Raw genomic sequence first — 25,312 nt, forward strand, 5'->3', positions numbered from 1 at the left:
GCTTTATCTAGTTTGTCTTAGTTGTATACCTGTAGCATGTGTCTCATCCTCTCAGCAACAGACTGCTGGAGAAAACTTCCAAAGCAAATATTTGTATTGAAAGAGTATCTGCAGCTGTAGTGATGAAACTACACTCCAAAACAATGCACTCAAACATAGTACTGACAAACTCAGGGGAATGTATATTTCTGAATCAAGCAGTGATTAAATTGCTAGGGACTTCACTGAGCACAATTTTACTATTAATCTCTCCTTTTCATAATCCATAACATTCGCACCACACTTACAAAGACACACCTCCACCTTCCACAAACACAGCTACCCACACAACATACCAGTTAAATTTAAGGCTTTTCAGACCTCTCTGCAAAACACTGCTGTAATGACTTTGGCAAACAAATGAAAATGATTGATGGGTGTTGGTTCAAGACTCCCATCCATATCTCTCAACAGTACAAATTTTTGCAGAAAGTCCAGATTTTTTGTCTGTTTTTCATAAAATTGCAGTTTTCTGTCAAATCTCTGGCAAATCATTGAAAACTGAAGTCAGAAAGCTGACCTGCATTTGATTTTCAGACTTCATATCCTTAAGAAAATTCACTCTAATGCAAAACCTGTTTATCAACTTTCTAAGTTTGTACGTGCAATATTTATAAATTGTCTCATTTTTGGGCCTTTGTCCCCTATTATTTATGGCCTTGTCCAGATTTCTTGTTCTATAATGTTGAGAGTTATGCTGCCATCCCTTCCTACTGGAGCCACTCCACTGCACTTGCACAAGTGTCCCCCTCAGCAGGGCAGCAAGCAGGTATCCATGCAGATTTGCTTTATAGTTCTTTTACACCACACACACACACACACACACACACACACACACACACACACACACACACACACACACACACACACACAGTAAATCTTGCTGTCCATGTTATTTCTCCTTTTGATTGGTTTCGTTTCTCTTACTTGTAATGTTGCTTTTACTCATCTTTTTCTCGTGCCTCCCATATCTACCCTAATTATTACTTCTAACAAATACTTTTTCTCACTCTTTCTTCTCTTCCCCTCCTCCTCTTTATCCACTATTTGAACTTTTCCACTCTGACATTTGCTTTATGGGTAAATAATGAACTGTCTCCCTTATGTCATCGCATTTTAATGTTACATAATATTGTATTTAGTCTAATAATAGGTTCATAGGTAGGTACTAGGCTATCAGCCCAAGGGCCTAAGTAAGCATAGCCAACAAGTTTCCCTGGCTTATGCCACCCAAGAAAGTTATTTTCCTGTGCCACTGTCGAGCAGAGTCACAGAAGTGATTCCCGGGGTATATTTTCCTATCTCCCATCCACGCAAAGATTTTTCTTGAAAAGTGCTAAGGTGGAACTTTGCTTGACATAGATGGGTAGCTTGTTCCAGAGTATGGGAAGTCTCTGGGACAGGAATCTATCTCTCCAGCATGTCCTGTTTATTGTGGTGACAAGGTTTAGGTCCTTAGAGCGTGTAGCTCAGAGGGATTGGGATTTCTTTAGGTGTAGCATGTCCAACAGCTCTGGGTTTGACATAGCTTTATATGTTAGGCAGAAATCACCTCAGAGTAGGCGATATGCTGCGGAGTAAAGCTGGAGTTTTTTTAGATGGTCAGTGTAGGGCATCTGTTTGAGGCCAGTAATCCTCTTTGTGAGGTACTTCTGCGGCCTTTCCAGCTGCTGCAAATGTCTTGTGAGGTACAGTCCAAAAGGGGCATTGTACTCTATAATGGGTCTAATGAGTGTCAAGTAAAGGGGAACAGTGACCTCTTATTTTTCCTGGATGAGAACCCTTTTGTGATGAGATGTGTCACGTAAAAGGACTTACTGACTACTGTGGCGATGTGATTATCAAAGGAGAGACTACTGTCCACCTGGGTCCCAAGGTCTCATCACACATTTGGTGTTAAGTAGACTACCACCTATGTGGTAGCTCATGGGTACAGAGTTTTTACCAAAGGGGATGACAATGCACTTTTTGGCATCGAGCTAGAGGCCATGGCTCTAACACCAGGCATCTGTCTCAGTGACGCCCTTCTGTAGGATGTCCACATCATTTGGGGACACTACTATGGCTCCTAGTTTGCAGTCATCTGTGAACTTGGTTAGCCATAGGCCTTCTTTGTTATCCTGTGCTTCAGAGAAGTAGATACCAACCAGGAGAAGTCCCAGGACTGAACCCTGTGGTACTCCACTTGTCACTGGTTTGCTGTCAGATTTGGAGTCTGCAACTTTTACAGTGTGGGTTCTGTCAGTGAGTCAGTTGGCAACCCATCTTGTGACATAGGGTTTTATACCTAGTTCAGTGAGTTTAGCTATAATTCCAGAATGGGGGATGGTGTAAAAAGCATTGGCGAGGTCAAGATAGGCTGTGTGAACCACCTTAGCCTCATCGACTGCCTCAGAGAAGTCGATTAGGTTCAGGATGCATGATCTGCCTTTCACAATCCCGAACTGGGTGGGGTCCAGAGTTTGGAGGTTACCAATGTCTTTGTTTATGAGTTCCATGATGATATCTGACAGGGCTTAGTGGTAAATCACTTTGGCTATGGTGTGCAGGGTCCTGGGTATGAGTTTTACAGAGGTTGTTTATTTTTTTTCAATCATAGCCTCACCTCAGGCTTTGTGCCTGCTGAATGGCGCACAGCGATACTTATCCCACTCCAGAAGGGAGTAGCCACCATGGACCCCGGGAACTACCACCCAATTAGCCTGACGAGCCTGGTCTGCAAGGCCATGGAACGTATCATCATGGAACTTATAAACAAAGACATTGGTAATCTCCAAACTCTGGACTCCACCCAGTTCGGGTTTGTAAAAGGCAGATCATGTCTCCTAAACCTAATAGACTTCTTTGAAGCAGTCACCAAAGCCATAGACAAGGGTAAGGTGGTTCACACAGCCTATCTAGGTTTTGCCAAGGCTTTCGACACCATCCCCCACTCTGGAATTATAGATAAACTCATTAAACTAGGTATAAATCCCTATGTCACAAGATGGGTTGGCAACTGGCTCACTGACAGAACCCACACTGTGAAAGTAGCAGACTCCAAATCTGACTTCAGACCAGTGACAATTGGAGTACCACAGGGTTCAGTCCTGGGTCCTCTCCTGTTTGGTATCTACTTCTCTGAAGTATAGGCTAACACAGACGGTCTTTGGCTAATGAAGTTCGCAGGTGACTGCAAACTAGGAGCCATAATCGAAACTCCTAATGATGTGGACATCCTACAAAAGGGCCACACTGAGACAGATGCCTGGTAAGCCATGGCCTCAAGCTCAATGCCAAAAAGTGCGTTGTCATCCCCTTTGGTAAAAACTCTGTACCCATGAACTACAACATAGGCGGTAGTATACTTAACACCAAAAGTGTGATAAGAGACCTTGGGTCACAAGTGGACAGTATTCTCTCCTTTAAAAATCACATTGCCACAGTAGTCAGGAAATCCTTCTACGTGGAACACGTCATCACAAAAGGTTTCTTATCCAGAAAAAAAGAGGTCATTGTTCCCCTCTACTCATCACTCATTAGACCCATTAACACCCCTTTTGGTATGTACCTAACAAGACATCTACAACAACTGGAAAGGTCACAGAAATACCTCACAAAGAGGATTATCAGCCTCAGAGATGCCCTACGCAGACCGTCTCAAAAAACTCCAGCTTTACTCCATCACATATCGCCTACTCAGAGGTGATCTCTGCCTAAAATACAAAGCTATGTCAAACCCAGAGGTTTTGGACATGCTCCACTTAAAGAAATCCTAATCCCTCCGAGCTACACGCTCTAGGGACCTAAACCTTGTCACCACAATAAACAGAATATGCCGGAGGGATAGATTCCTGTCCCAGAGACTTCCCATCCTCTGGAATAAACTACCTATCTATATCAAACAAAGCTCTTCATTAGCACTCTTCAAGAAAAATCTTGATGATTGGATGGGAAACAGGAAATTCACCCCGGGGATCACCTCTGTGGCTCTGCTTGACAGTGGCACAGAAAAATAATTTTCTTGGGTGGTAAAAGCCAGGGTACCTTTTTGGCTGGGCTTGTATAGGCCCCAGGGCCGATAGCCTAGTACCTACCTATGAACCTATATGTTCCATGACCTTGCAGACCAAGCTCATCAGGCTAATAGGACGATAGTTCCCGGGATCAGTGGTGGCTTCCCCTTTGTGGAGTGGGATAACTGTTGCTGTGTGCCATTCAGTGGGCACAAAGCCTGATGTGAGGTTATGATTGAACATGGTGCTTAGGTGGGGAGCCAGTTTGTTCTGAAGTTCGTGTAAAACGCAGCCTGGGATGTTGTCCAGTCCCATGGATGCTGTGTTTTTGTCTTTAGAGATTGCAGCTTTTACCTGTGTAGTTGTGATTACAGGGACTCTGCATTCTTCCTTTATAGATATGGGCCCTTTAGGGTGGGAGAGGGTGGTAAAGTTAGCACTGAACCTGTCTGCCAGAATGTTGGCAATATCAGTTGGTTCTGTAATTTTCATGCAGTTCTGCTGTAACTCAGAGCAGATCTGGGTGTTGCCATTGAGATTCTTGACATAGGTGTAGAATGCTTTGTGGTTGCCCTTAGAATCAGTGGCGATTTTATTTTCATAGCTAGCTTTGGATGCTCTTATAAGGGATCTCAGCGTCTTACTGAGGCTGACCAGGGAGCTCCACCACTCATGGGATTTTACTATTTTGCAACAGTTTCTTCCTTCTGTTGTACAGTTTGTTTATGGCAGTGGACCACCAGATTGGCTTCCTTTTTTTGGAGGATAGCTTCTTGGTTCTTTTTGGGATAGCACGATCCATGCACTCATGTAAGTGCTTATAGAGTGCATTTGTGTAGGATTCAGCAGTTGTAACTGTATTGGCCGTCTGCATGGGTGTCATGAAGTTCGCCACTTCTGTCTTGAGCATGAAGTTGGCTATGGGGAAATTTTTTACTGTGGTTTCCTTAATGTGGGGTGGGGGCGGGATGTGGATATCTAGGGTGATTAGCTTATGGTTGGATCTGATCGACAAGGAGTTGACTTCGGGTTTGGAACACCGGTCATTCATATTGGTAATGACTAGGTCTAGGATATTGTTTCCCTTGGTGGGGGTGTGGATAAGTTGATCCATGGCACTGGAATTTATGAATTCCAGAAAGCATTGAGCGAAGGAGTTGGTACATAAGTAGTTTTCCCAGTTAATGGTGGGGTAGTTGAAATCACCCATTATTAGGGTGTTTGAACCCTAATATTTTCCAGTATATCAAGAAAAGAGGAGTGGGAATCCTGGGGCATGATGGGGGATCTGTAGCAAGCAACAATTTGGATTGCAGTTTTGCCCAGAGTTAGTTGCACTTGGATAACCTCGGATGCATTATGCTGAGCAACTACCTGGAGGTGTAGATATCCTCAATGAATATGGGCACACCTCCACCTTTGGTGTTCCAGTCCAGGTTACATGGCCAAAAAGTGTGGTATGAGTTATAGCCTGGTAGTGCAGGGGTGCTCTTTGGAGCCTTGAACCAGGTCTCAGTCACTACACAGGTATCAATGTTCTCCATTTTAAGGAGTGCCTTGAGTGAGTGCATTTTGAGATTTAGACTTCTAGCATCGAGTAGCATTATCCTCAGTTTTTGCTTGCCTGTTCCTGTTACATTTGAAACTTGTCTAAAAAAGGCACTATAGGGACAGCAAGAGCCTTAGCCAGTATCCGGAATCCCATGGGCGACAGGTGCAGGCCATCTCTGGCAAAGCATCATGGTCTGTCGACCATGTCATCCCAGCAGATACTGGATCCCCATAGAATGACACCAGAATCTTAGCCAATTGTTGGGGTCGATCATTTTGTCCTTGTACTGCTGTATCATTCTGGGCGATGGCAGAATGCTACTCAGAGCTAGGGTCATACCTCCCTGGGCTACAAGATCGGAGAGCTCTTCCATGTCTCTTTTCATGTAGTCCAGGGAGGCATGTCTCAGGTCATTCACACCAACATGGACAATGACAGAGTCATATTTATACTTGGTTGGGGAGTGACCTGAGTGCATGGGTTAAGTGGCAAATCCTGGCACCCGACAGGCAGCTGACAGTAACCTTCTCTTTGTTTAGCCTGGTAAGTGGGACATCAGTGTGCCTGACTATAGAGTCACCTATGACTAGTGTGTTGAGTACGTTGTTTTGCCTAATATATTATATATTTTATAATATATATATATATATATATATATATATATATATATGTGTATACGATTGCCCATAATATCTGAATAAGTGAGTGGGATTTTCATAACAGCATCAAGGAAACATTTTCCTTTTTTCTGTGTTTTTTTCCTTAAGTTTTGGATTTTTCTTTGTATATTGATTGATTTTCTTAGTATATTTTATTTTTTATTTATTTTCCATTTGTTTACCAGGTTAGTCCGACTGGACACAAGATGACCATCTTCAGCGGAGGCTGGGGGAGAAGAGCTCCAGATACATACTAAACAATTATAAAAAATAATAAAAATAAATTATACAAACATAGCTATTTTGTACAAAGAGCATATAAATATAAAAGGAGTAAAATCAGAGTTTTACAATTGATGCAGCATACACAGTGGTTAGAATATTGAGAAACAATTAAACAAGATAATATACAACAAATATACAACTGCTTGAACATAAATTCAAAAAGAAGTTTCCATAGACAAACAGGGTCATAAACTAGAAATCATAACTATATCGATATGATTTATATTGCATTTATCTTGTTTTAATGATGGTATGTGTGTATTATTGTGCGTGTCATATGTGCACAAATATTTGTATTAATCTATGTATTTACAGTATATTGACAAAGTACTGGGTCACAATAGAGGCTTGGGCGGTCATTGTTAAGAAAGTGAGAACTGTTGTAAAGCTTGGCATTGAATACCTTAAGTTCAGGTTATGCTATAAGAGAACTATGTAAAGATAACCATGTCAGCAGCCAGAATGCATTATAAACTGAGTGTTTTACTGTGCACAATAAGAAATGGATAGATTAGCCCAAACTCTGGACTGATGTGTGTGCTTTTTTTTATTCCTGGGGAAATGCTATTCAGAAGTGAAGAGACATATAAGGGAACAGTTTTAGTGGCACACCAGGCTGTGATTTTTTTGATGTCTATTGTCATGCAAAGCTGACAAAATAGTTGAATCTACCGAAGCTGGAAATGTGAGACTGTAGCCCACTGAAGGAGGGGAGATGGGAGGAGTAACTTGGCCAGGAATTGAAACTTGCAAAACTGCTCCTTGTGAAAAGTCTTTTTTATCTCAGTAATTTGTTGACACTTTTGCAAGTTTCTTTCAGAGAATGTGTAGTATATCATTAATAACAACATTTGTAAAACTCGGCACATAGCAGTCATTGACACATGAGCTGCAGCCTCTCAAACCTGTCATTTTTTTTTCATGTGGTCCATTCTAAGTGAATGGAAGTCTAGTCTGACAACAAATGGTAGGGCTATTTGTTCTCACAGTCTGTGCATTGAGACAGATTTAGCTTTCTAAAGGAATCACAATGTCTGCCAGACAAGAGTAAAAAAAAAAATAAAATTAGGAATGAGCACTTATTTTGCTGAGGGCAGCTTTAGGAAGTGCAGTAAATCATGGCAAGATAAAAAAATATATGTTTTTTCATTGTTTACCCGTAGTGGTCCTTTAAGTGAAATTACATTTGATGCAGAGAGCTGCATCTGGAAATACTGTGTGTACTTTTCATCCTCCCAGTGTACATCTGCCACTGTTGCCAGTGGTGAGGATTGAGACTCCTTAATTACTGCTTCAGTGGTGGGGCATCACAGTACCTTTAGGTTTTATTGGCAGCAAATAGGAGTAGTTGCAGAATCAAAGGCCCAGTTGTGGGAGGAGTTTGATAAGGGTGTGGACAATGACATTCAGTGTGTCTCAAGTTGCAGTAAACCACTCTGTGACCTGGGGTAACATTACTTAGGCTTTTCTCAGTAATCTGGGATAAATACTGACCTTGATTGTAAATTTGTTTGGGACATGGAAGGTATATTTTGGGGAGGAGAAAGCATTGCCTGAAACAACCTGTGAGACAGGGTCCATTTCTGTAGGCAAGTTAATACTGATCAATTAAAACATGTAATGTGGTATGTAAAGTATAGTGTGCTCTAATCCCAAATGAAGTGAAGGTGGATTTCCAAAAGCTGGAACCATAATATGGTGATATCTGAGCACAGTCCCTTAAACTGTTTAATGTGAATTAATTGTGTCCAAGTATATATATGTACATCAAATTTACAATGAATATAATCTCTGAAGTTCTAGTAATGGTTAGACAGTGTCCCCTTGCCTGTAATTTGCTTTTGTGGTCTTCTATAATTTGCAGAAACTAAAAATATGTATTATTTATTTCGCACTTTTAGGATAATCCAATGTTAGAGAAGGCATGCATGGCTGTTGAAGAAGCAGCAAAAGGTGGAGGTGTTTACCCAGAGGTTTTGTTTGAAGTGGCTCACCAATGGTATTGGTTATACGAACAGACAGTGGGTGGACCCCAAGCTTCACGAGAAGGAACAGCAACTTGCACTGCCAGTGGTACCCGTGGAACTTTGGAAATTACAAGGGGAATGTCGGAAACAGGAGTAATAACAGAACCTACTGCTGTGACTGTTACAGCTACAGTGACTGCTGCTGCCACTGTAGTACCAGTGATCTCTGTGGGATCAACTATATACCAACAGCATGCCATGGCGGGATCAGCTATTGCACATCCACATGCCCAAGGACTGCACCCATACACCACTATTCAGACTCATATCCCATCAGTATGCACCCCCCAGTACATGGGGCATCCAATTCCACATGTTCCCCGTCCTACAGTATTTCCTGTTGCAGGAAGTCCATTTCCACAGGTGAGAGAGTGCAGAGTTTTTGATTTGGTAGTATTTTAGGGAGTAGTTATGAGAATTACAAAAGTATATTTTGTATTGTTGATTTTAATTCATCCAGTGCCCCCCCCCCCACACACACACACACAGTTACTTAGATGCATGCATGCAAACAGTTTGTCACCAAGTATATTTAATACTGTTTATCTTTTACTACTCCCTATTGTTCCTAGTACAAGGATCATTAGCATAAAAAATCCTCAGATTAGTTTGAAAAAATGCTACATGTATTTGGGGTACTGTCTTTGTAAAATTGCAAATTTATCAGTACATTTCTCATGTAAATATATTCATTTGTAATTCAGACAGTAGGAATAAAGCTGTGCAAAAAAGTTACCAGCATTTCAACTCATTTCATTAATATTAAGCTCTTGTAAGAGAAAAGAATAGCTATTTGTTTGTTTCTGTTAGCGTAAAGTCTAAGGAATTCCCTGTTTCAGAAAGTTATAACAAGCTGTTTACTCCAAGAACTACAGTAACTTCAATTTCTTTGACAATTAGGGTGTACACCCAGCATTTCTTGGACCTCAGTATCCTTACTCTGTAGCAAGCAGTCCACATCCATCCCTGGCTGCTACAGCAGTAACCTTTCCAGGTGTTCCAGTGCCATCAATGACTCAAATCACTGTGCATCCCTTTCACACTGAAACTGGATTGCCACTGTCTTCAAATGTAGCAGGTAGGTAATTGAACCTGATGTAGTTCAGTCATTGTGTACTTTTAATATTGTTAGAAAAACAGCATCTTAGCAATTTGTCTTTTCAGTCACCAGATAATATAGAGAAATACAAGGAATGCACTTGGACTGTCTGATTGATGACTTCCTATATTAATTAGGGCTCACCTTTCAGTTCCCTTACATATATGGTACAGTAATTTTTTGTGCATAACATTTTTATTTTCATAGTATGGTAAATACTAATTCAACATGGGAACGGAGAAAGTAGATTTTTATCAGTAGGGACAGTTGCAAGGTGGGTGTAGAAAATATGTAAAAGGGGACCAGAATTTATTGGAGGAAATTAACCAGCGAACCAAGGTACTGGAAGCAAGTAGCTGTAGCTAGGGTGGTTTGAGACCAAGCAGAAATTTCGACTGCAGGTTTAGAGACTGCTTTCCCTACCAGAGACTGGTAACAGTATAGGCAAAGAAACAGGAATAGGAGAGTGCCATGTGAAAGACCAGCACCTGTAGAGCTTTTAGTTAAGTGAAGAACAGAAGAAAATGGATAATTAATAGGGCATACAAAATAGAGCAGCGGTGGTGCAGCGGTAGCGTTGTTGCCTCACAGCAAAAGGTTCTTCCGTTCGATTTTCGGCTTGGGTTGGGAGTGCCTTCTGTGTGGAGTCTGCATGTCCTCCCCACAGTCAAGTGGGCGTTCGGAAGACATCTGTTGAATGGGCGTGCCTTCGTTGAAGGTTGGGCATCAGGCTGGCATTTCGGCACCATAAAAACCAACTGTCAATCATTAGCGGACCGGAGTTCTGCTGTGGTGACCCTTAACCAGGAAAAGCCGAAAGACAAACAATAGAGCATACAAAATATTTAATGTTCATTTTATTGATTTTACTTTATTTTATTTTATGTTCGTTAACTGGGATAGACCAAATTCAGACCCATTTTCTGTGGTGGCCTGGGAAAAAGATCCAAAGTGAAGTCACAGAATGTAATACAATTAAGTGAAAATAATTTGAAATTCAGTGTTCTGATGTACAACACATGTATTAATAATTAATGAAGAGTAGCATAAAGAGGTTTGGGATAGTAGATACAGGAAGAAAGAAGGAACTGGAGAGAGGGATATGAGCTTACATAAGAAAAGAAAGCATTAAATGGATATTTTTGTATGGATTTTAAAATGGTTGTGAGGTAGGGATAGTGTGTCAGGTACAACAGCAGGACCAAATGTTCATAAAGTAGATTTTTAACTTATCCACAGACGTGATGATTTGTTTCACTGATCATGTCAGGTGAGATTATAGTTTCATCGTAGTATATTTTTTTCCTTCAGCACAATCTAACATTATTACAGTATTTTTATCTCACAACAGTCCACTTCTACAAAAAGTAAAACTTTGTATATGGAATCCAATCTCTCCACTTGTATATATTGTATATACTGTACTAATACATTGTAAATATTTAGTGTGTGTTGAAAATTCAACGCAACTGTAATGCCATGTTAGCCTACGTGTGTTTCTACTACTTGTGTTGCATTACTTGATTGTCTTGTACTATTATACCTGGGCATGCCTGAAAAGGGTCAGTAGACCAGCTCACTCACCCAGTAATCAAATTGAGAAATAAATTGCTCCGTAGTTTCTGTGCAGATACAGTATAGTGAGCAACTGTGGAAATTACTGGATTTAACTAATTTAATGATTTTTTTTTTTGAGTTTGTGAGATCAGATTTGTAGTTCGGACATATTTTTCAACTAAGGTATATAAAGATGGACACTTGTTTGGATTATGTAAAGTATCATGTATAAGCTTATTGATTCAAAATTAGTAGATGCTGTAGCTTAGGCTATTGAATTTTCAGAGAACTGTACAGTTCTGTGTTTTATGTGGAGTATTACATGCAAATTTAGCAACTTTGTTGCAGATTTGTCCTAATTTGTGATAGTATATTTTATGAATTTTAGTAAATAATAAAGATTAATTCAGAAGATGAGTAATAAAAGTGATTGTGCTATGTGTTTGTGATTTAACAGTTAAGGTTTAGATATGAAAAGCATGCCTATTTTTGTTATTGGCAGCTGATGTCAAAGTTTTTATCAAAGATAAGTTTGTGATCAAAACAAGAAAATCTGGAAATATTGGACTTTTTCCAAATTTGTTGGACTTGTGGGGGGACTTAGAATATGCCCTACTTCATGTCATTAATGTTCAGAAAAATGCTTTGTGGAGGGGAAAAGAGGTCCGAAAGCTAACTGTAAGTAAAGAAAAATGTTCTTTTCTTAATAGTACTGTATTTATGGTGTGTGGTTTTCTTTGCATGCTATTTTTTAAGTGTAATGGGGATTGTGAACAGATGTGTTGTTTTTGTTTTCTTTTTCTCCCCCTTCTCTCTTTCGTCTTGTACAGTTTTGAGAAATATAAGCAATGCAATGTAAAAAAAAAAAAAAAAAAACCTGGTTAAAAAGGCATGACAAAGTAAAAATTAATGTGCTTTTTCTCATTCTTGCATGGGGTAATGACCGAATTAAGGACCTTAGATTGATTAGTTTTAAGAAAGAGCAAGTAAATGAAAATGAATATTGAATATTATGAGGCTTTTTTTCTAGCAAATGCATGTATATATGGAAACATTCAGATAAAGAGAAGCTGGCTGTCTGGTTCTCATGTATCTATGGAGACAATCGGATAAAGAGAAACTGGAGACAGTCTGGTGGAAGGGGATTCGACTGAGAGAAAAAGAAAAGAGAAATTGGCTAGGACATAATGTTCTCTGAAAGTTGTTGAGGTTTTTCACAGCTGGGAGAGCTTTAAAGACGAGACAAAACCAATTAGACTTCAAGCAAAGTTTTCTAAGTTATTTTTAAATGCAACAAGGATGCTAATATAAATGGATGGTTTTGTTTTGTTTTGTTTTTTTATCCCTTCTGCTCTGTTTTTCTTCAGTTTTAAGAAATGTAGGCACTGCAATGTAAAAAAAAGGGGAGGGAAGGGGGTGAGAGGAAAGGTCTGGTTAAGAGAGTATTTTCCCATGCTTCCATAGGGAATTGACTGGGTTAAGACCCTGGAGCATTATCCAGTAGCAGGTTTATTACAAAGCATGTAAATGAAAAAGAATATTGAATATTTTAAGGCTTTTTTTTAGTAAACAAGGTATCCTTAGCAGTTTTGTGTCTGGTTTGCATGTCACTAGAAGACAATTTGATAAAGAGAAATTGCTTTGAGAAAGTTTACTGAAAGCCTTCAAGTGTTTTCTCAGCTGGGAGAGCTATAAAGATGGATAAAATAATGTAGCACTTACTAATAGCACAGGCTGAACCATGCATCTTAGCATGACTAACCTTTCTTTTGGTTAATTCTAGCCTGTCTGTGTGGCTGTCAACTTAGACCTTTTGTTCATATTAGGAAGCAAAAACTTCAGTATTTGAATATGTGCATAGTTTTGTGTGGTATTATTAAGTTGATAGTTTTTTTTTTGGGAGGGGGTGATTCTGTTTGAGGGCTTTCAGAAAAACAAAAAGTTATGTAAGATGTGGCATAGGCCCAAATGGATATGACAAAGAAACAACTGTATAAAAGACCAACCTGCCAAAGAGTGTATGCATGTAACAAAAGTTGGAACTAGACATTTAACAAAAAAACAGTTGTATATAAAACGTAGTAATAATAACTGTTTAAGAAAATGCTTTCTGTAATGTCTTTCAGTATGAATGGTCTTGCAGATAAGTATAACAAGGAAAGAGTAGTGAACTATATTAAAAATGTAGAGTGCAAATACCTGTGCTACAAGAGGCACACTTGGAAAGAACTGAACATGTGAATTTGATAACGAAGGGTTTTTAGGATGGTTATTCAGCAGCATATCTGGGGCAAAGGAAAAGATGAGTACTTATATTAATTGCAAGAGCTCCAATAGTGATAGAAAGGGGAAAAAAAAGATGATAATGGAAGATGTATGGTATTAAGGGGGCTGCTGGCAAAGGAGGAGGATTACACTGTCATGCATTTACATTCCACTTCAAACTGCTTTAATGGAGCTTAAAATTCTGGGAGAAATAGTCATCTTTCAGCAAGGAATATTACTTACACGCTGAGACTGGAATTAGGATTGCGACAGTGAAGATGGGTCGGGGGGGCCTAGAAGGGAAAATATAACAAAAGAGGGAAGATTTTTGAAGAATTTATGACTGTGTTTGGCATGGAAGATGTGCACTCAGTATTAAAAGTTCGGAGTGAATTTGCATAGTATTCTCCAAGTTGCAAAAACTGGGATAGGCTAGATAGAATTTATATCTCCCAGGTACATGTGAATTTCATTGAATGCCTTGAAACGCACCCAGTAACTATCTCAGATCATACGCCAATAACTAAAATAAAAATGCAAGGATAGTGAAATAAAAATGAGACATTGGTGCTGACCCACCTTTCGGTTGAAAAGAGAGGAATTTAAGGAATGGGTTTTTGAATTAATTTAGGAGCTACTAGAGAAGATAGAAATTTCTTCTTAAAAATATAGCTATGAGTGGGATAAAATTTAAGTGGAGTGCAAAACTAGGGTGGAAATAAAGGAAAATAGATATATTTAAGAAGTAACAAGAATTATTTAGAGGGACTGACAAATGTTAAAGTATTGCAAATTGGTGGGAAATCTCTCAGAACAGGAAAAGGAGCAACTGCAGAATGCTAAACAGAAAATAAGGGATTATCCTCAATAATATGCAAGAGTTTAGAAAGATTGCTGTTAAGCAACTGTTTTTTTGATGATAATTCTAGAGCCAGAAACGTTTAGCACAATGAATCGGACAACAGAAAGTAGAAAGGGCTGTCACCAATCTTAGGGAGCCTGTAAAATGGAAGATAAGAGATCCTGTGGAAGTATTAGAAATATTTCAGAAATTTTATGAAAGTTTGTGTAAAGCAGAGAAATATGGAAATCAGGAAAAGGTACAAATGAAAATATTTATGAAAGAATTAAATATGCTAAGGTTAGAGGTAGATGAGGCTCAATTACTAACAGTTAGGCTAGGAAGAGATGAGATAAAAATGGCTGTGTATAACCAATCTACAGGAAAGTCCCTAGGAAATAGATGGTATTCCTGTGGAAGTTTGGAAGCCAGGAGGATAAAAAAATGATAAAGCTCTAGAAGGTTTTGTTTAGCAGTATTTTAAGAGGAGGAGAAGTACTAGCATCCTGGAAGAAAGCAGTGGTAATGGTAATACCTAAACAGGGTAAAGATCCATTGGATCCAGCTTCATACAGGCCCACTTCAATACTAAACCATGATTATAAAGTGTATATGTATATAATGGCTAAAAGAATGGCAAAAGTGATACCAAAATTGATAGACATGGATCAGTGTGGTTTTGTGCAAGGGTGGCAAACATTTGACAACATTAACAGAACATTGATAATGAAGAGGGAAGCAGAATGTAAGAAAAATACCACTGTTATTGGTGGGTCTTGATGCAGAGAAAGCATTTGACAGAGTAGACTGGGACTTCATGAGCAGGGCAATGGAAGCATTTGCTTTCCCTGATACAATTATGAGTTGGATTAGGAGTATATGTGAGGGATCGAAGGTGAAAATTAAAAGTGGATGCGGTCCTCTCTGATAACTTACTCTTGAGTAGAGAAACCAGGCAGGGTTTTCCGCTTTCCCCTTCGTTGTTTGCATTATACTTAGAACTATTGGCAAAGAAAATAAGGGATTCAGAAAATCAAGGATGTAATTGGTATGGTAGTCAGGAAAAGCTGGCTGTATTTGCAAATGATATTATTTTATACATAAAACCAGAAAGAGACATTATAGTGTTGTGGAATATTTTAAGACAGTTTCACATCTTTTTGGGGTACAAAATTAATGAAGTTAAAACAAAGGCAATAGTGGTAAATTATGTACCAACACACAAAGTGATCCAACAATTTCCATATTTATGAAGACATGATAAAATGAAGTATTTAAGAGTATGGATTCGAAACGACTCTGTTGTGGCAGCTAAGGATATGTGAGAACAGACTTAAACAGAAGATAATACAAAAACTGAGTAACTGGAAGTTTTGTTATATGAATATGGATGCTAAGCTACAAGCAATTAAAATGAAATTGCTTGTAGCTTAGCATCCATAAGCTACAAGCAACTAAAATGAAAATGTTTTTAGCCCCTTTAATCTTATACACACAGGTCAGGCATATTTTTTATCAACCAGAAGAGAAGCTGTGGATAGCAGTTAAAAAGAGTTGAAGGATTTTGTCTGGGAAGGGAAGACAGCAAGGGTCAAGTAGGATAAGCTGATTCTTCCAATAAAACAAAGAGGACTAGGATTACCCAATTTGAGGGGGTAATTTACAGCAACGCAGTAAAGGTTATTATACATAGACCACAAGCAGAAAACTAATTTAAAGTGGAAAGGAATGATGATGATGATACAGGTGGGGAAGCTCAAGAAATAAGGAAAGATTGGGGTTTTGGATACTTACTCATAAGGAGAACAACAAAAACCATAGATAGTATTATATTTATAAAATACAAGGGAGTATTCTAAGAGCTAAACCAGCATGAGAATGGAGAAAATAAATTCTGGCCATAGAGATGACTGTGGTTAGGGATACAGATAATAGGCAAGAGGGGGCTGGGATTTATTGGAGAAAACTGCAAAGGAACCAAGTTGTTAGGAGAAAATAACTAAAAAGGGAAAGGCAATAGAATGGGAAGTGGACAAGAATTTATTTGGACTGCAGGTTAGAGATTGCCTTCCCTATAAAGGATTGATATCAGAGTATAGGCAAAGAGAAAGAAATGGGGAGGCTGTTCAATGAAAGACCAACACTGATAGTTTTTTAATAGAATCTAGAACAGAAGCTGCTATTAAAAAAGGAATAATTAGTAGAGCATATAAAATATTGCATAAGAACTATAAGAATCAATGAGAGGAGCTTAGAAAGGATTGGGAAAAGAGAGTGGATAAGCAATTCACAATAAATCAATGGGGGATATGTATGTATCACCCAAAAATGCAACAAAGTCTAGAAGTTGTAGGATCTTTGCCTGGAAGTGTTTACATAAGTATTTTTATACCCCAAGTAGACTACAAAGAATTTTTCCTCAGGTGAGTAGCAAATGTTGGAGGTGTGACTGGCAGGAAATGTAGTGAGCTGGCAGACTTTAGGGATTCTCTGCTGACTGCTGTGTTGGAAATGTTGGGTGAGCGGATTGGATTGACTGAGGAGATTATTTTTCTGAGCTGTGATACAGAATCTGAATTGTCTAGACATAGTAAAGCCTTGCTGAGTGTAATTATGATGGCTGCCAAAAAAGCATTTACTAGAAAATGAAAATCAAAGTCTAGACCAACTTTATTAGAAGTATGGAATATAGTAAGAGACAGGACAACTGGATTTGGGATCTTTAGAAAAGGGAAGGAGCAAACTACATAGGAAAAAAATGGGAATTTTGGGAACAATATATGCAGAGAAGGAATGAGATTTAAGAGGCAGGATTTGAATGAGCCATATGATGCTTAACTGACCGTGACTGGAATAGTTTATAAGTGATTTATAATATTTGCAATTACAGTTGTTTCTGTGGTGTCCATGATGTATAATGTTTGCAAGTAAAGTTGTGTCAGTGTTTGTTTTTCATTTATAAAAATATACGATGCCTGTGTCATACATGCTAATTTAATAAAGATGTTTATTGGAAAAAGATAAGTTTGTGATTTAGTATTACTCCATGGCTTGTAAGACTAACTCTTTGAGGTCTCGCTTGCTAAGGAGATGCTGCCAGAGGTAAATAGAAGTAGTTTTGTTTTGTTGGGATTTAAGAGAAGTTGAGAGTCACTGAGCTATTGTTCTATAACATGAAACATTTGTCATGTAGTATGCTGCATTTGGGTATTAGAATATCCTGAGCAGATTATAGTAGTCTTCATCATATTGAATTAATGTGGCATTTGGTATTTTTGTTTACATTTCATTAAACAAATTGAGAATAGGATATATTCAAGTATAAAGCTTGTGGGAACACTAGTGTTTACTTCCAAGAAGTTGGAGTATGTTTGGTCCCATTTGACTGCTTGATCATGATTTTATAAGTAGATTTTGAACCAGGTTAGAGTGTTTTTGCTGATATGCATATTTGACAGCCTTTCAAAAAGAAGTGGGTGGGATACAGAGTCAAAGGAACTTGGCTGTAGTGGGTAAACCATTATTTCTATTTTGGTTGATGGTATTTGTGAAGGAAGGTAAAGCAGTTCTGCTTTGACACCCTGCCAGCATTCATTTGCCTGCTGGATGACCTTGAGCAAGTCACTTAACCGCAGAGTGCTTTGAGGAAATTGGGTTAGGCTCCTCAATGATCTTTTGGAATGTATGAATAGTAACTACCAATGAATATATGCTGTGGTCAGGATGGGGAGCTATGTTGAGTAGGAGATAGATTATTTGTTCAGAGCTGATGCATTTATTGTCTTTGTATGTATTTTCAAGTATTTTTTATTAGTTGGGGGAGGATGGCAATTGGTCTGTAGTTTGAGGGGATGGGGCTTCCACCTTTGTGGATTTGTATTATATAGGATTATCTCCATAGCAAAGGAGCATACAGTTGAGTGATAGATCTATTGATGAGAATGATTACACTATTGATTCTGAGGTGGCTTGAAGAGTCTCTGAAAGAAGTAATTCAGGAAGTGGAGAAGTGGGCTTTAGTTGCTATTGGAGTAGTTTTATTGTAGAGATAAAAATTAGCTGTAGGCTTAGTGATCCACAAGGTAGGTTAGCAGTGGGATTGGAAGGGCTTGTTGTAATAGTGTTGTGTGATTGAATTTGCTTAATTTTTTTCTTTTGGTCCCCCCTTTCACATCATTTTACCAGCCTGCATCCCAGTGCTCCACATCCACACCAGGTCTGCCAGCTAGCATCCTATTCCCATCCCGCAAGACTTGCTCTGGAATTACTGGGGCCGGTCTTGGATTCTAAGGGCGTCCTAGGGGCCCGGCTCCAAATGCAACCATTACTTGGTAGGTCTTTGGAGAGTGCGAATTCCACTTCAAAAATGTACCTAGTTCTTTCTCCAACTCCATGGGTATTCATTATGGGAGTTTGGGGAAGGAAGTTAGGGACATTATACACAAGAATTTGGTCATTTTTAACACCAACAGTGATATTAACAAATTATTAGGAGGTAAACCTGTGTTTGTATACAAAACGGGGCACAATATCAAGCACTTTTTGGAGCACCCTATGTTGATCACTGATAACTATGGGAAAGGTACCACAAAATGTGGAACATGCAGTTTTTGTTGATATATTTTAACTGCGCAGTCAGTCAGTATAGGTGATCCACTTCAACATGTCAAACTAAGAGTGGGTAACTGTGCTAGAAGGGGTCTGGTATATGTCGCTATTTGTAAGGATGTAATTATTTTTATTTAGGGAAAACAGTAAGATCATTGCACAAACGTATATATGAACACATTTATGCTATTGAGAACAAGAATTCCAACAATGCTTTGTATAAGCACACTTTAAATTGTTTTAATGTCCCAAAATTTTTATTTGGGATAGTTGACATGATCAAAAGAGACTACAGGGGTGGTTATTGGGAAAACAAAATAGAGAAGAGTGAGTTAAAATAGGAGTTAAGATTGAATGCTACTAACCCCCCTGGTATTAATAACAATACGTGACTGGTCCCTATTTTAAAAGAGAGGGTTTTAGAATTATAGGCACATTTATTTAACATTTTAGTATTTTGTATTTTTTTTTTTTATTTTTATTAATTACACACACTGTTTTTATGCTTTTAAGAGCATATAAAGTTTCACAGACAGTTTTTATATGATGTTTTAGTGACGGTATTATGTTTTAATTAATTGGATATGGTCACATGACCAATGTGGAAGAGTATTTAAATGATTTAATGAGTTTTGGTAATGGTTTTGAAGGAGTCCTACAAGTTGAAAGGGACGAAAGAGCTTACTGTTTATTTGTTGGATTGTGCTAAATAAAGCTTTTGTTCATCAGTTACTGTTTGCTAATATATTTTGATGCCTGGTGACCACTACGTGAGCTTTTATGTCACAAATTTATTATTTAGATTCATGCATATACACTGTGTTGGGTTTATTTAAGGCATAGGCAAACATATTTATATAACAAAAAACAAACCATGTTAACACATTCCCAGTTAAAACATACATCGCATATATTCTTTTTTGTATAATTGTCATCAATCCAACATTTTATATATATATATATATATATATATATATATATATTATATAGTTCTTATATCTCCATTGCAATATTCAGTATTTAAGAAATACAGTTGGTTTAGACCTTGATATCCATTTTCCAGTAATCGCTTTTTCTTTGGCAGCCAGAAGAATTAACCTTAACAAGGTCTTACTGTGGCTAGGTAATTCAGATCCTGTACCCAGCTCAAAAATGATTTCATTATTTACAGTCATTTGCTCACACGGTATTCTGAGAGAGTACACTGTAGGAAATTGTTAAATTCTGCCAACTCATTACACTCCCAAAACATATGCTTCCAATTACTGCTTTCTACCCCATCACACCTCCAGCATTTGCCGCCTACCCGAGGAAAAATGTTTTAGCTTCTGCTTGGGGTATAAAGATATCTATGCAAACACTTCCAGGCAAAAATGCTAAATCTTCTCAACTTTGTTGCATATTTGAGAGGCATACATATGTCCTCCCATTGTTCTCTTCTAAATTGCTTAGCCAGTCTCTCTTCCCAATCTTTCTAACCACTTTTGATTGATTCCTATAGTTATTGTGCAGTTTTTATATCCCTACTAATGATCTCCTTTTTAACAGCAGCTTCTGTTCTAGTTTCAACTAAAAAGTCTACCAGTGCAGGTCTTTCACTTAGGTTCTCCTTATCCCCTTCTCTTTGCCTATACTCTGATGTCAATTCCTGATAAAGAAGACCGTCTCTAGCCTGCATTCCAAATGTCTTCTTGACCTCTTCACATTCTGTTACCTTTCCCTCTTACTATTTGCTCCCAATAAATTGGTTCCTTTGTCAGTTTTTCCCAGTAAATTCAACATCGTTTTTGAGTATTCTCTGTACCCCTAATGTGCAGTCATTACTACTGCCAAACTCCTTTCTGCATTCTCATGTTGGCTTAGTTCTGAGAATACTTTCTGCTACTTTACGAATATAATGTTCTGTATGACTCTTGTTATTTTGCCTGATGATCTGGATACAAAATCCCACTTTCTCCTTATTTCTTGAATTTCTCTTCTACTTTATCATCCCTTTCCACTTTGAATTGCAACTTTCTGATTGTACTATGTATATGAGCCTTAACTGTGTAGCTCTAAAATATCCCATTAAATCAAGTATTCATAAACCACCTTGTTCTGTTGGAAGGATCCATTTATCCCACTTGACCCCTTGATTTATTCTCCTCTAAGACAAAATTATTCAACTCTTTATTAATTAGTTTCCACAGCTTCTCATCTGGTTGGTAAAAATATGCCTGACCTGTATGTAAAACTAAAGGGACTGAATCTGTCTCGATTCTTGTATCTTACTATCCATACCCATAAGCAAGAGCTTCCAGTTTCTGTTTTTGTATTAACTTTTGTTTAGTTTCTTCCCAGAAATCCTTAGCTGCCATAACACAAGTCTTTTTAATAAATACTCCTAAGTACTTAATTTTATTGTATCCCCATAAAGATGGGTATTGCTGAACCAATTCATGTGTGAGTACATAGGTTACAGCAATAGCCTTTGTTTTATCTTCATTAATTGTATATACCAAAAAGACTTGAAACTGTCTCAAAATGTTCCACAACACTGAGATGTCCTTTTTCTGTTTTTATCAGGTACAAAGTATCATCTGCAAATAAAGCAAACTTTTCTTTATTATCAGTTATATCCTTGAATTTCTGAGTCCCTTATTTTATTTTGCAATGACTCTAAATTTAACACACACAACAATTGGGAACAAGGACACCCCTGCCTGATTCCTCTATTCAGACACAGCTTATCAGAGAGGGATCCTTCCACTTAAATTTTTGCCCCCAGTCCCTCATATATCCTCCTAATTAACCTTATAATTGTATCACGGAATGCAAATGCTTCCATTTCTCTAGTCATAAAATCCCAGCCTACTCTGTCAACTACTTTTTTTTGCATCAAAACTCACCCACAACAGCAGTATTTTCTTACATTCTGCTTCCCTCTGGATCATCATTGTTCTGTTAATGTTAAATGTTTGCCTCCCCTTCACAAAACCACATTGATCTATATCTATCGATTTTGGCAATCAATTTGCCATTCTTTTAGCTATTAACATAAATGCTTTATAATTATGGATTAAAATGTAAATGGGTCTATATAAAGCTGGGTCTGATGGGTCTTTACCATCTTTAGGTACTAACAGCCACCACAGCAATCTTGCAGGATGTTGGGGCTTTTCCTCCTTTTAAAATACTGTTAAAACTTTCTAGATCTGTCCCTCCTAGTTTCCAAACTTCCACAGGAATACCATCTATTCCTAGGGACTGTCTTGCAGATTTGATTATATGTTACTGTTTTAATCTCATCTTCTCCTAGCTTAAATGTTAATTTTTGAGCCTCATCTACCTCTGACCTTGGCATACTTAAGTCCTCCCTAAACAATTCCATTTTTGCTATTTCTTGATTTCCACGTTTCTTTGCTTTATGCAAATTTTCCTACAATTTCTGATATATCTCTAAAATACCTCTACAGGATCTCCGGTTATTTTTCTTGTTATAGGCTCCTTAACTTTGGCAACAACCCCTTTTACTTTCTGTTGCCTACGTCATGCTAAAAGTTTGTCCTCTGAAGTTATCAAAAAACATTTGCTTAACAGCATATAATCCAGATGCTCCCTTATTTTCTGTTTAACACTTTGCAGTTGATCCTTCTCTTGTTCTGGGATATTCCCCTTATTCTGCAATACGTTAACCTTTGTCAGCACCTCTAAATTTTTGATGGCCTTCTGTGTCACTGTTGCAGTATTTTTCACCTTAGGGATTTCCTGCCAAGGATAGCCTAACATCTGGCCAGTATACCAAAGCCTTTAGATCTTATATACACAGTATGTCGCACATATGCTCCCCATACAGGATGCAGGGCATAAAGGAGATGTATGGATGCAGTTACCCAGAACTTCTTTCTCACTAGTCAGAACACCATCATCACTCATCGATATGAACACCTTTTTCTGTGCTAAATACCTAGCCATCAGATAAGTGCCCTGTTGGGGTCTTTTTTCTTTTTACTTTTGGTCTTGTTTTTCTTTGATTACCTGGAGTTCATGTCATCCAAGAAAGGAAATGTCAGTGTGGGAGGCAAACTCCTCATAAGGATCATCATGAACACTGTCTTTTTTTTGTCTGGGTGCTTCCCACAGTCATACCTCCTGTAGTATTTGCAAGGTTTTTGTGCCCAAGACTCTGAGAAGTCAGATGTCTTTCCTGGCCATCTGTCTTGAGAGCCAGAGGCTTAAACAGTTAGCCAAGGGTAGCATGGTAGAATTGATTAACCCTGAGGTACTTCCATTAAGCAAGAAGGCCAAGAAATCTTGGCCAGATTCTTTCGCTGTCCAGCCTCCATTGGATGTATCTCTAAAAGCAGGTGATAGCTCTGTAAGCCATCCAGAGTCAACTTCAGATTCCTTTGCTGTGACCCTGGCAGAGGCCGGCATGGATTTTTCCTTTTGCATGTCCTCTGAGACTTAGTACACGTCTGCTCTGGACGTCTAAGGGGAACTGTGGTTGATTATCTTGGAGGGCCTTAGAGGGATTCTGCAGATTCTGCTCAGGGAAGAAGTTCTGGGTACTCTTATTGAATCCCTTCCAAGGTTCAGAACCTGTGGTGTTTGTGAGGAGTGACATCTCTACCAAGAAATAACAGAAGACTAAACATTCTTCTGCACCTCCTAAGGATCCTTAACAGGAATGGCAAGAGTTTACTCAGGGCCTGTTTCATGCTTTATTGGCACTGAAACCTCCCAAGGATATTTCTGTCCCTACTCCTACTTAGACTTCAACTCCTTCCAAAGGCCTAGGAAACTTGATTCATGAGATGAAGATTCAGAGTCTGATGAAGGGTCCTTGTCATACTCTTCCCAGATGCCTTCTCCTTTGGATTATGGCTCTGATGAAGAGAAGTCCGTTAGCCCCGAGTCTCCTTTGGAGGAGTTGGCTTTTGGGGACACAGTAGCCAGAATGATGAAATATTTTTTGTTTCTTCTCAGGTGCTGATATCCAGAAAAGGTATTACAAGTTGGTTCAGGTGGACACACTGAAACATTCTGCAGTACCTCCTGTGCTGGCTGCTTTGTTAGACACCTTTATAGCTGCTCCTAAGACTCCTGATTCTCAGCCATGTGCTCAAAAAAAAAAAAAAAAAACCTAACCGATTCTGTAAGGTTCGTGAGGACTGTCATTTCCTATTTTAAGTGTCCTTCTGCTAATTCTCCTGTGGTGTCAGTCTCCTCTGACAAGCCTTCTAAGCTTTGGCTCTCTTCCAGGTTTCTGCCTTTGGGTAAGGATAGTTGAACAATGGAGAGGATTGGAAAGAAGGTCTATGCTGCTTCTACTTTGTCCTTTGGGGCCATCTGTTACCAGACCCACATGACAAGATATGCTGTGGCCCTGATTGCCCAGGCTTGTCAGGTTATTTCTGACCCCCCCCCCCCCCTGATTCTGAAGGAAAGTGGTTTGCTTCATCTGTTTTGGGTTCTACTTGTCAAGTGCAGCTATTATGCTGCTAATGCCTCTTCCAGAGTTGCTGCTGTTGGGTCTGTCATGCGGCATTACTCTTGGCTTCTTCTGCAGTCATTCCCTGAAGACATTAAGGCCAAGTTGCTGGATGCTTCTTTGGATAATAAGAATCTCTTTGGGACTGCTACTATGTTTGTCTCTTCAAGAAAAGGTAACTCTTTACAGGACATTAAACATATTTTTTGTGTCCCCGTAACCCTACGTTCCAGAAGAACTATTCTACTAGGTCTGCTTTTTTGGCAGGCAGCCTCATCAGGCCAGTAAAGGCAGAAAAGGTGGTAGGCAAGCTCCTCTTAGAAAGTCTTGTCAGGCTTCTATATCTCAGAAGCCTTCTTTTTCTGACAAGCCTGCTTCTGTCTGACATTTTGCACTCCACTCCCCAACCCATGGCCAAGTTCCTTGTCTCTTCAGTTCTCCCTGTATCTTCCAAACTGGCAACCCATCACCTCAGATTCTTGGAGTCTGTCCATCATCCATCAGGGTTACTTAATGGTGTGGTGGTCTCTCCCTCCTTTTTCAGGGATTCCTCAACTTCCTGTAGAGCAGCTTCCTCATTTCATAGAACTTCTTGGTTCCCTGATGGACCAGGGAACTATTCAGCCTGTCCCTCTTCCCATGTGAGAAAGATGTTTTACTCCAGAATGTTCCTGGTTCCTCAAAAGGAGGGCACTTGGAGACCTATTCTGGCTCTCTCCTTGCTCAACACCTTTCTCAAGGATCCTTCTTTTTGGATGCCTTCTCTTCAAACCTGGTTTCCTATGTTGTTGCCCAAGGCTTTGTTGGTGTCCTTGGATATGATGGACGCTTACCTTCATATTCCTGTTCACCCTATTTTCAGGAAGTTTTTACATTTCTCTGTTTCTTCCTCTCATTTTCAGTTCTCTGATT

The 25,312-nt window shown here is 38.9% G+C and overlaps 1 protein-coding gene across 4 annotated transcripts in view; it reads left to right on the plus strand.

Moving 5' to 3' along the window:
• The window catches only part of ZSWIM8 (zinc finger SWIM-type containing 8), a 2,719,879-nt gene that overhangs the window by 2,467,740 nt on the left and 226,827 nt on the right, over window positions 1–25,312 (plus strand). For all 4 annotated transcript variants that reach the window (XM_044056095.1, XM_044056097.1, XM_044056096.1 and 1 more), the window contains exons 21-22: window positions 8,432–8,920; window positions 9,458–9,635. In XM_044056095.1, the coding sequence (XP_043912030.1) occupies window positions 8,432–8,920; window positions 9,458–9,635 (667 nt within the window). The remainder of the gene's footprint in view (window positions 1–8,431; window positions 8,921–9,457; window positions 9,636–25,312) is intronic.

This window comes from Protopterus annectens, chromosome 14.part0 (genome assembly GCF_019279795.1).
Source record: "Protopterus annectens isolate FY-2018-M chromosome 14.part0, PAN1.0, whole genome shotgun sequence".
Taxonomy (NCBI): Eukaryota; Metazoa; Chordata; order Ceratodontiformes; family Protopteridae; genus Protopterus; species Protopterus annectens.